Here is a 12,912-nt window from a genome sequence, read left to right as displayed (position 1 = left end):
TTCACTCTTACTGGTACTAGTCTGTCACAAATCACTCCTGACACTCTTCTCCCCCCACTCCACCCTGCCTGTACTCTCTTCTTCAATTCTCTTCCACACTCGCCATTACACTGAACTGTTGATCCCAAGTATTCAAACTCATCCACCTTCGCCAACTCTACTCCCTGCATCCTCACCATTCCTCTAACCTCCCTTTCATTCACACACATATATTCCGTCTTAGTCCAGCTGACCTTCTTTCCTCTCCTCTCTAGAGAATATCACCACCTCTCAAGGGTCTCCTCAACCCATTGCCTACTCTCACTACATATCACAATGTCATCTGCAAACATCATAGTCCATGGGGACTCCTGTCTGATCTCGTCTGTCAACCTGTCCATCACCAGTGCAAATAAGAAAGGGCTCAGAGCTGATCCTTGATGTAATCCCACCTTCACCTTAAACGCATTTGTCACTCCCACTGCAGATCTCACCACTGTCACACTACCCTTGTACATATCCTGTACCACTCTTACATACTTCTCTGCCACTCCCGACTTCCTCATACAATACCACAACTCCTCTCTAGGCACCCTGTCATATGCTTTCTCTAAGTCCACAAAGACACAATGCAACTCCTTCTGACCTTCTCTGTACTTCTCCATAAACACTCTCAAAGCAAACATCGCATCTGTAGTGCTCTTTCCTGGCATGAAACCATACTGCTGATCACTAATCATCACCTCCCTTCTTAACCTAGCTTCCACTACTCTTTCCCATAACTTCATGCTATGACTGATCAGTTTAATCCCTCTGTAGTTACTACAGCTCTGAACATCACCCTTATTCTTAAAAATTAGTACCAAAACACTTTTTCTCCATTCCTCAGGCATCCTCTCACTTTCCAAGATTTCATTAAACAATCTGGTTAAAAATTCCACTGCCATTTCTCCTAAACACCTCCAAGCTTCCACAGGTATGTCGTCTGGACCAACAGCCTTTCCATTCTTCATCCTCTTCATAGCCATCCTTACTTCCGCCTTGCTAATCCATTGCACTTCCTGATTCACTATCTCCACATCATCCAGCCTTGTCTCTCTCATTCTCTTCATTCATCAGCCCCTCAAAGTACTCCTTCCATCTGTTCAACACATTCTCCTCGCTAGTGAGTACATTTCCCCCATTATCCTTTATTACCCTTACCTGCTGCACATCTTTCTTAGCTCGGTCCCTCTGTCTAGCCAAACGGTACAGGTCCTTTTCTCCCTCCTTAGTGTCCAACCTTTCATACAACTCTCTATACGCCTTATCCTTGGCCTTTGCCACCTCTCTCTTTACTATGCACCTCATCTCCTTATACTCCTGTCTACTTTCTTCATCTCTCTGACAATCCCACTTCTTTGCCGACCTCTTTCTCCGTATACTCTCCTGTACTTCCTCATTCCACCACCAGGTCTCCTTGTCCTCCTTCCTCTGTCCAGATGTTCATAGGTTCATACTAGGCTATCTGCCCTAGGGCATTTATAAGCCTAGCCAGAGTGTGTGTGGCTTTCACCACCCCTTAGGATGAGAATACTATACCCATTAGTTTGCTGTGCCTCTGTCCAGCAGTGACACAGAGATGATTCCCGGGGTAAACCTACGATCTCCCATCCACTAGTCAAGATTTCTCTTGAACAGAGTCAGTGAGGGGCTCTGCCTCACATGGACTGGGATTCTGTTCCATAGTGTAGGGAGTCTCTGGGTGATGAATCTGTCCCTCCAGCATGTCCTATTTATATCCGTGTTGAGGTTTAAGTCTCTTGCTCTCGTGGCTCTGGTGGATTTGGATTTTTTGAGGTGGAGCATGTCCATTAATTCCGGGTTGGACATGGCCTTGTATGTCAGGCACAGATCACCTCTGAGCAGACGGTATGCGACTGAACAGAGCTGGAGTTTCTTCAGTTGGGCAGCGTATGACATATGTTTGAGCCCCTTTATCCTTTTGGTGAGGAACTTTTGGGGTCTTTCCAACTGCTGCAGGCATCTCGTAAGGTACATTCCGAATGGGGCGTTGTACTCAATCATTGGTCTGATAAGTGAAGAGTACAGGGTACGATGACCTCTCCTGATCTGGATGTGAATCCCTTCATGATCAGGTGGGCAATGTAGAAGGTCTTCCTAACCACTTTGGCAATGTGAGTGTCAAAAGAGAGGTTACTGTCAACTTGGGTCCCCAGGTCCCTGATAACTTCTTCCGTGGATTACCACCTATGTGGTAATTAGGGGTTACCTTGTTTTTCCCAAAGGGTATGACTATACATTTTTTGGCATTTAGCTTAAGGCCATGGCTCTGGCACCAGTTATCCATTTCTATGAGACCTCTCTGGAGGATGTCTGTGTCTGATGGAGTGTCAATTATGGTGCCCAGTTTGCAGTCATCTGCAAATTTTGTCAGCCACAATCCCCCTATGTTTGCCTGCACTTAGCACCTTTCTAGCAGTCTCCCTTACTAGCTCTGCTGTAGTTACCCAGCTATTCGGTAACACTTCACTGCCACCCAGTGCCTGTCTTAACTCTTCTCTGAACTCCACCTCACACTCACCCTTTTTCAATTTCCACCATTTGATCCTTGGTGCTGCCCTCACACTCCTCTTCCTCTTCTTAATCACCAATGTCATTCTACAGACCACCATTCTATGCTGCCTAACTACACTTTCCCTCGTCACCACTTTACAGTCTCCAATCTCCTTCAAACTGGCCCTCCTGCATAGGATATAATCCACCTGTGTGCATCTCCCTCCACTCGTGTATGTCATCCTATGCTCCTCCCTCTTGTTAAAATACGTATTCACCACAGCCATGTCCATCCTTTTTGCAAATTCCACTACCATCTGACCTTCTGCATTCCTTTCCTTAACACCATACCTACCCTTCACTTCCTCATACCCTCTGTTCCCTTCACCAACATGCCCACTGAAATCTGCTCTGATCACCACTCTCTCACCCTTGGGTACAGTCATCACCCCTTCATCCAACTCGCTCAAATATTTTTCTTTCTTATCCATCATATACCCAACTTGCAGAGCATATGCACTAACAACATTCATCATTACACCATCAATTTCCAGCTTCATAAACATCACTCTATCCGACACTCTTTTCACCTCCAAAACACTCTTGGTTTATCGTTCCTTCAGGACAACCCCTACCCCATTTCCCCTCCCATCCACACCATGAAAGAACAATTTGAACCAACCTCCAATACACCTGACCTTACTTCCCTTCCACCTGGTTTCTTGTATACACAACATATCAACCTTCCTTCTGTTCATCATATCAACTAGCTCTCTCCCTATAGCAGTCATGCTGCCAACATTCAAAGTTCCTACCCAAACTACCACACTCCTAACCTTTCTGCTCTCTTCCTGCCTTTGGGTATTCCTTCCCCCTCTTCTTCTCTTTTGGCCAACAGTAGCCCAATTTCTGCCAGCACCCTGTCGGCTAACAGTACTGGTGGCAGTCACTGTTAACCCAGGCCTCGATCGATCTGGTATGTAAATCTGTATTGGTTTCCGCATATCTCATTTGGCAGATGTTTTATGCTAGATGCCCTTCCTGACGCAACCCTCCTCATTTATCTGGGCTTGGGACCGACACGAAGAAATGCACTGGCTTGTGCATCCCCAGTGGCTGGATTAAATTCAAAAGCACTGTAAAGTACAAAAATGAATAGTATAATTATCTTAATTAACCAATATAAAAAAGTAATGATAAAAATTAATTAAATTAGCAGTGAATATGCTCTCAAACTGAACAAGAGGAAAGTTAACACGAACAACTGAAACAATGCAACAATATTTCATGTTGACCTATAAAACTTGTTACAAAATGAACTGCTGTAAGAAAATACAATAGCAATTGCCTCAGTGTCCAATATAATAAATTAATACTATTTTGCACAAAGCACACATATCAATAATGCGACAGTTATTAAGATGTAACTGACAATAACCCACTGTTGCAAAATAGCACGGCAGATAGTGTTTGTTGCCTTGCAACAAGAGGTTCCCTGGTTAGATTCTCAGCTAGGGTACCTTCAGTGCAGAGTCTGAATGTTCTCCCTATGTTTGCGTGGGTTTCCCGTGGGTGCTTCAGCTTCCTCCTACATTCCAAAGACATGCAGTAGGTAGACTGTACACTCTAAATTGTCCATAGGTAAAAGTGTTGTGTGGAAAACTACCACGGCAGGACTAGACAATTGGCGGCATAAACCTTTTCTCTAGATGATTGTCACTGTTGAAGTGACACCCTGACCCCATGTTGACTCCATGTGGAAAAATGGGAAAAGGGATTGTGGGTGGATGGATGAATGAATGGATGAAAATGACCCAACTTATCATAACTTTAAGCAACATGGAGGTTTACATTAGGTTTCTAACCTAAACAGCCTTGCACCTCCTAGAAGGAAGAGACTAAAAAACAAATAATACAATTTGGCTAAAGAAAAAGAGTGCAATGCAAATGCAGGATAGAAAAAAGCATGGAAAGAATTTTAAAAATATAAAACATCACAATATCTTAGAAATCATACCAAAAAGCAAATTAATGAAAACAAAAACTATACCATGGTAACTTTCAGAATAATAATAAACACAACCTTAAAAGATTCTGCACAGCAATTAAATAAATATTGCATCCTAGCCATAAATTCATCCCTATCCCCTCTCCCAGTAACTCATCACCTGTAACTGCAATGCAATTCAACTTTTAATTTTATAGATAGCATTGCATCTCTAACCAAGATATCCCAACATCTAATCCTAACCCTGCTCATCAGTCACATATCACCACACCCACTTTCTCCTTCAAATCTGTGCCCACATCTTATATAAAACTACTCAAACTCAAACCATGCTCTACTTCAGATCGATGACCTTCCAAGCAAGTACCATAAAATAGCAGCTGATAGCATTGCCCGCCCTGTCTCAATCCTTACAAATAAGTCAAATCAAGAATCCGACGTTCCCCCTCATTTGAGAAGGTCACACATTATCCCCCTGTACAAAGGAGAAAATTCAACAGACATTACTAATTTTAGACCTTTACCAATCTTATCCTCCCTCTACAAAATACTTGAAAAATATATTCAAAAATAATTTCTAAAACGGTCTCCTCTAGGAAGAATTCCTATTCCCACAGAATATGTCTTCTGTCTTTCCCATAGTACTAACACTGCACTTCTAATCTATACAGATACTGTCAATAAAGCTACACATAAAGGCAAACTAGTCTGCCCCTTATTTCTAGACTTGTCTAAAGCCTTTGACGCAGTTTGTCACAGCAATCTTCTACTTCAAATGTCCTCACTAGGTCTCTCTCAGCCCATGATTCTGTAGTTCAAAAGCTACCTATTCAATAGGTATCAGTTAGTAAAATGGCACTGCACCCTCTCTCCATACCCCCCAGCACCAATGGTGTACCACAAAGCTCTATCCTTGGTCCCCTATTATTTAACATTCTCATCAACACCCTCCACACATCCACACAGCAGGCCTCCATAATACAGTACACAGATGACTCCACACACATTTACATATCTGACAACATGGCATCATAACTCAAACTGAACTAAAAAAATTAAAGTTCTCTCTCCTGATAATACAACCATCAAAGTCACTTCTTATAGCAAATTATTAGGGGTGATAATGGATGATCTTAAATTCTACCTGCATAAACAAAATTGCCAAAGAAGCACTCATCAAAAACTAGGGATGCTTTGCTCAGCCAAAACCTTTCTCACAGATACAACTAAAGCTATACTTGCAACTACATTGCAACTACATTTCACCTCCCCACTCTTCTTGATGGTGCCCCCATCCTTATTAATCTTCAGGCATCAGAAAAACTTGGGCAATGCTAGAACAAGTTTGCTAAATTTGCAGGAAATACCCCTTTCAGAATTCACCACTGTACAGCAGTAAAAAGCCTAAATTGGTTAGAACTGGAAAATTAACCAACACATACACAGATTCTTAGCACCTATAAAATTATCCAGAATCCATCTGTTTGTCCAGTACCAAATAACATTTTACAAAACTATGTTCCTAGTCGGTCATTATGATTCAATGACTACAAACTCCTGTCTGTCCACAAACCTATCAAATCTGCAGATCACTGTCTGTATACATATCATGCTGCCAAGGCCTGGGTCTCCTTATCTCTATCCATCAGGTCAATACCCTCCCATCCTTCAAAACCATTCTGAAAGACTTCCTAGCCAAAAGCTGGCTCTGTTGTTGCAGGATAAACTATATCCCTAAATGTGAACAAATACCTATTCATACCTTACATCTCGTTACTCTCTCTTCTTCACTCACTTTCTTACTTCTATCAGTTTCTCTCCCCTTACCTTCTCGCTAAATATACCATAAACCTGCTTTTTCTCTCCCTTTGTATTGCAATTCCTATTTGTGTTATACTAACTTACCTTTAATTTCTCTCTAAACTGGCTAAAATTTCCCTAATAAATCACTGTCACATAACTATTCTCAACCAATATTTTCATACTATGCCTAATTTGGTATAATTATTTAAACTGTAGTTGTTTTTTCTATTATTGTTAAAGACTGTAAAATTATTGTTCATAAGATGTAGTACTTTGGAGCTCTTCTCCCCAGGCCTTCTCTAATAATGGGCTCCTACCCACTTGGATTTTCCCGGTACTCAAATGTCAATAAATAAATAAAGCAGTTTCAGTGAATAAATAGTATAGTAGTCAGTATAATAAAATTTGTATCAATATTCATAATACACTATATTAAGTTATATTACAAGTTGCCAACTTTCATTGTCCTAGTATCAGAATTTTATTATTTACAATACCTTAAATAACATATTTTGTATATATGCCAAAGAACAAAACAGCAATAGCACAGTTGTTTGGGGAAGAGCAACAGTACAGAAAAATGTTGCAGAAATTTGAATGTTTTTGGCTATACCGGAGAGTCTGAATGCTTGTGGTTCACAGGTTAATAAAAGTCAGACACTAGGCAAGAAGTCTAGCAGGCCATTTGAAGCCTAGCCAACTTCAAACAGACAACTTGCTCTTATACATGTCAATTATCTCAGATTTTGGATCATATTTTTGTCCCATCCCTCCAAAAATTTTTGATTTTCTGGTAAATCACTGAAGATCCCAAGTAGTTATTAATGTCAGACATTAAAGTTTCATATTTTTATCGCTCAGAAAATGCATGCAGATATAAAACTTGTTTTCATATTAACTTGTTATGGAAATGTTTAAAAACTGGCTCCGATACTAGGCCTTTGCCCCCATTATTTTTGGGTTTCTCCCCGATTCTTGAGTAAAGTTGACATGGACATGCTCCACTTCAAAAAATCCAAATCCACCAGAGCCACGAGAGCAAGAGACTTAAACCTCAACACGGATATAAATAGGACGTGCTGGAGGGACAGATTCATCACCCAGAGACTCCCTACACAATGGAACAGAATCCCAGTCCATGTGAGGCAGAGCCCCTCACTGACTCTGTTCAAGAGAAATCTTGACGAGTGGATGGGAGATCGTAGGTTTACCCCGGGAATCATTTCTGTGCCACTGCTGGACAGAGGCACAGCAAACTAATGGGTATAGTATTCTCATCCTAAGGGGTGGTGAAAGCCACACACACTCTGGCTAGGCTTATAAATGCCCTAGGGCAGACAGCCTAGTATGAACCTATGAACCTAGGTATACAGTTGCAACCCTTGTCCATAAGGGAGAAAGATGAGAGTCCACGGGATACATTTACAGGGTTTAATGACTGCTTGCTATATGTCCTGTCCCAGAACTTTCACACCCTGCTACATGCATTCAGTTAGTACATCCAAACATAGCTCTCAACCAATCAGGGACAAATCGAGAAAAAATCAGGGACATTTTTAAAATATTAGTTCTATTAACTTGAGGCATTAACCGAATTAGAGAATGTGAATTAATATATATTTCCTGAAGTAAAATAATTCTTCCACTCTTAATTATTGTCATTATTTATTAAGTATAATTCACGACGTTTTGTCCAAAAGGCACCAGTGTTAAGAGGGATTAAGAGGGACACAGCTAAAATCTGAGACAAAATCAGGGACAGTTGAGAGGTATACACATCCATACTGCCTTCCTTGCTATACTTCATGCCTCACACCGTTTACTAATTTTCAAGAAGGAGAGTCTAACTCAAAAGGCTGACATGCCCCTGCTAAAATCTGTGATTTTTTTTTCAGCAATAGGTGGTGGTTTTGAATCAGTAATGACAGTCATTAAAATCAATTTCTTCTTTTACTTCAGACAATATATGTTAATTAAAATCCTTTTATTCTATCTACTTTTTAATATTAGTATTGCTAACATTTAGATTTGGGACTTTTGAATCTAATTATTTAGTTTCAGTCCCTGATTCTGGAGAGACGTCGTTGAGATAAAGTTGCCACCTTTTCAAATGCCCATACTGGGACATTTTTTGTGGGAATGCGAGATTTTGCAGGACAAAACATACCCACGGTCAGTGCAAAGGACAGAACTTCACTTTTTTTCCAAAATAAAAGCTTATTTTTGTAGCATTTGCATTGCTTACGCTATTTCACATAATATTTATGTGCTTCAGATACAAAATAACTGTTTGATGCAACTATTAAAGAAAACTTAAGAAATATATTTTGTCTTAAAATCTCAGGACATTTGACATTTTTTTTTAGTTTTTTCCGCAGGACACAACTGCCCAAAGTGGGACTGTCCCTCGCAAAGAGGGGCATGTGGTAACCCTAAGTTGAGATCTATGTGTCATAGTCATAAGTCAAACACAAAAGATTCCTTTATCATTGCAGCTTTATAACTCAGCCTTCAAATTAATTCAAACCAACCCTCTTCTGTCATCAATTGACTCAAAACGGGCACAAACTTACCATAAGTGGTTTCTAGTAGCTCCATAGCTTCCGAACTCCACGTATTAGTTGATAATTTCCAATGTTACTAATATGCACTTTTATTATGTACCAGCTGGCAGCTTCAATCGTCTTACACCCAATGGAGACTCCCAGGACAGAATCCCCTCACATCACATGTACTGTATTGAGCACCCTCCAAACGGTAACAGCTTTGTAGCGATCGCCGAAAGGTAAATAGCGGATAACTCACCTCTAGATGCCATGCATTCCATAGAAGATACATTACAGGGAAGTAGAAGCTGTTGCTTTAGATACTGTTGCATACATATTGCCCACCCTCTTCTGATTATCTCCATAACCACCGCTTAACAGCAACCCTCAACAGAAGAGCGGGCAAGCGCACTTTGAACAACGACAAGCAGCCTTCTGGGAAGTGTAGTCATCATGAATTTTTCTTGACGGAATGAATGACTGGGCGAACTTGAAGTTTTTCTTTTTGACAAACTGACGTATTTCAGTCGTAGGATGACAACAGTGCCAAACCGGAGCTTGAATCTACGTCTCGATGCCAGCAGTGATCATCGAAGTCCACATATACCAAAGCTTTTCCCTCCCTAAGTAAGAACGGTAAGATATTGCTAAGGGTTCGCATGAGGGCGTGTTCAGCTGTAATTAGTGTGTCGGGAAATATAAGAACTGAGCTTGCGCGGTGTATTCACAACAAAGCTTGAGGAAGTTAGTCCCTTTTCGGAGTGCCTTGTGTTGTGAGCTGAGCTGGGAATCAAAAAGTTATAGTCTGATGCTGGTATAAATCACCACATTGGTGGGATTTTCATGATGCTTAACAAGATGAAAATTTTCAAGGTCAGAAGTTTGACTGATTCTCAGAAGTATGGAATAGCAGCCGTAAGCTTGAAAGATCTTATTGCTAAGGGATGCAAAAGACTAAAGGTAACCACACTTTAAATTGTTTTTTGGTTAGATTGTTGCAATTTTGGGGGATACTTGTTTTGCAAGTTGCAACTGCAATATGGTGATTTGTACTTTTTCCGTACCTCTCAAGTGTACCTCATTTAGGGTCTTAAAAAGTTCATGTTCCTCTAAGTTCCACATTGAAAGACTATGTTACATATTCAGTGATAGGAATTTTTAAGTGAAATCCATTGTAAATAGAAGTGAATCATATTAATTCATTAAAAGATCTTCTTTATAAGTAAAACCAGCTTATTGTAACCATCCTATGATCTTCCTAGTTGAAGTTGTTAGTAAGCCATTAGTATGTGTTCCACATTTTGCCCATTTGTTCCACATTATGAGGGCTAGTGTTCCTCATTTTGGACATGGAAGGTTGAGAGCTATGTATTTTCTTATACAATGTGTTCTTACTGATGTAATCTATTAACGTAGGGGAATGGGAACATGTTTCCACAGTACACTTTTGTTTTACTTTACCTCTCCCAAAAATCTGAAGTCCCAAGCCCGAAATGTTATTATTAAAACAACACCAGAGAAAGCAATGTAACAAAACTTTATGTTGTAGTACATGAGATGAAATACAAACCGTACTACATGCATGTATCCACATGAATCAGTCTCTGGTAAGATCTCTGATGTCACGGGTTTGTAGAAAAAGCTGTCAGCCCGTGGTCAAGATTCACTTTGATCTGTTAACCTGGTGCTTTTATATCAGCACTTCTATGGGTCGTAATAGCAAAAACATAAAATAAAATGTTCTCTGTAACTAAAATGCTGTAGAGAACTTGCTCAGGACAAGGTACTAGTCACCCTTTGATCTTGGATCCCGTAACATACGCATCATCATTTTAAAAGGAGACTGTACAGACTGACTTAGCACAGTTCTGAACTGTTTTAGCTAAGGATAAAACTACAGTTTCTCTTCTGCCATAATGAATGTCTTAGTTTTTATATTGTTATGCCAACTGTTACCTTTTCCTTCACACTGAAGAATGAGCCTCATATAACTAAATTACTAACATGATAGCATTTAACTATCTGTCATTTTGCATGTTGAGTGACTTGTCTTGTGGGGTATAGACCACTGATACTTGCATTTTATTTATCTAAGTATTTATGTAATTATTTATTTACTTAACTGTTTATTCACCATTTAGATAGGTTGGTGCACTGAACCTTTTCAGTTACAATCTGGGCTCGTTGAGCAGCAGTGTGCATATAATGCAAAATATAGATTAGCGTATGAGTAGTAGCATACAAAATGTAAGTACTAATACATTGGAGATAAAAGATATCAACAAGTACAAATACATTGGTGAATAGCATGACATAAGCAAGAGTTTTCTACATACATACGGCAGAGTGGTGCAGCGGTTTGCGTTGTTACCTCACAACAAGAGCTTCGCTGGTGTGATATTTGGCTGGGGTGCCTTATGTGTGGAGTCTGCATGTCCTCCCTGCATTCATGTGGGTTCCCTCCGGCTGCTCTGGTTTCCTCCCACATTACGAAGACATGCGTCTGGGAAACGTCAGATAATATTTAGAACATCATGTCCCTCTCCAACTTGACCTATTTCTTCCTCATCCTTTCTTCCTCTTTTTTTATCTCTAACAGTACTCTGATATGTTAACTATATTTATTTTACATTTGTTGACCGGGATAGTCCGAATGGATACATGTCCATTTTCAGCAGAGGCCCAAGGAGAAAAGTTCCAAACTTACAAACAGATAAAGACAAGCAAGTTACAGTATATGCACAAACATATTGTATTAACATACAAGTTACAGTCTCCCATTTCAAGCCTATGAAGAATACAGTTTATATTTAGAAATATATACAAATATGTTACAGTTTGTCTTATCAAACCTATAGGTGCAGCTATATACAGAGTATCTACAAGGATGTTACAGTTTCTCTTTTCAAACCTTTTAGTGTAAGGGGTAAATCGTTGTGAATAAAAATTGCAAGGATATGGAAGTAGATGACTATAACTATACCCCAATTTAATTTCTTTCTTCCTGCTAACAATCTATAAAAAAAAATCATAAACTGTTTATTGTCGAATGTTAAGTACCTTTCATTTCTTTAACTTGTTTTTTTAACTGCCAAAGTGTTTAACTTCAGTCATACTGTCTGTTTGTATGAAACTATCTTAAGACTTTGTTTAGAAGGCTTTTTACAGTTAGTATACAATATATCTTCCATGTTATTATTTATAACTAGGCTCTATTTAAGCAATAACTGACAACGTGGTGTGGTATATTGAAGATTTACCCATGGTTGGTGTGGTTTAATCACAAGGACGAAGCCCGAATGGTTAAATAAAGCCAACCGTGGGTAAATTTCAATATACCACAACAACAGAGTTGGTTATTGCTATTATACAATGACATTATTTAAGAAAAAATGTTTAGTTTTCTTAAATAATGTCTTTGTATAACGGCGCATTACTGTTCTTCCGCTGGTGGTGGTATACTGCTTCCTTGTGTTGCTGTACTGCGCTTGAATATGGGACTTGCGTTCCTACGCATACCCAGTACATCAATGCTTTGAAATGGAAGCACCGGAGAAAAGAAAGATGTTTTTTTCTCTTTTTTTGTATTTATTAAAAAAAAAAAAAAAAGATTTTGGACACTTTATAGCAACGGAAAAAAGTCCAGACGACCGGACCTTTCTCTGTTTGTATATTGTGGGATTTACAATGGGCATGCTGGCCAATCAGCCTGCACGTTTTGGAATATTAATGGGGGGGGGGGTCATTGTATAATGTAATACATGTTTTGTTTTTTGCTTTGGAGCTTTTCTCCTTGGGCAGTGCTGAAAAAGGGCTTATTGCCCAGTCAGACTAACCCGGTTAAAATGTCATATAAATAAATAAATAAATAATGATTCTATTACAAAGGTGTTAATATGTCCAACACTGATATCTTCAATTGTTATGGTAGCAGGTGCATGGAGCTGTCTAAAGTGGTGTGCAGAAATTAATGTTGCCAAGTAACATTTAATATTTCTTCATTTTGAAAAGCTACAAAAA

At 39.5% G+C, this 12,912-nt stretch overlaps 2 protein-coding genes across 2 annotated transcripts in view; one reads left to right on the top strand and one right to left on the bottom strand.

Moving 5' to 3' along the window:
• Positions 1 to 9,252, bottom strand: part of CEP104 (centrosomal protein 104) — a 2,320,447-nt gene extending 2,311,195 nt beyond the window's left edge. The window contains exon 1 of the mRNA XM_044062948.1: positions 8,920 to 9,252. The gene's annotated coding sequence lies outside the window, so the exon portion shown is untranslated. The remainder of the gene's footprint in view (positions 1 to 8,919) is intronic.
• Positions 9,253 to 9,549: 297 nt separating this feature from the next.
• The window catches only part of DFFB (DNA fragmentation factor subunit beta), a 510,736-nt gene continuing 507,373 nt past the window's right edge, over positions 9,550 to 12,912 (top strand). Inside the window, exon 1 of the mRNA XM_044063571.1 lies at positions 9,550 to 9,852. Coding sequence (XP_043919506.1) covers positions 9,736 to 9,852 — 117 coding nt within the window. The 5' untranslated portion in view covers positions 9,550 to 9,735. The remainder of the gene's footprint in view (positions 9,853 to 12,912) is intronic.

The sequence above is a fragment of the Protopterus annectens genome, chromosome 2.part1 (assembly GCF_019279795.1).
Source record: "Protopterus annectens isolate FY-2018-M chromosome 2.part1, PAN1.0, whole genome shotgun sequence".
Taxonomy (NCBI): Eukaryota; Metazoa; Chordata; order Ceratodontiformes; family Protopteridae; genus Protopterus; species Protopterus annectens.
Note: the sequence above shows the minus strand (reverse complement) of the source record. Positions and strands in the feature narration are given on the sequence as shown.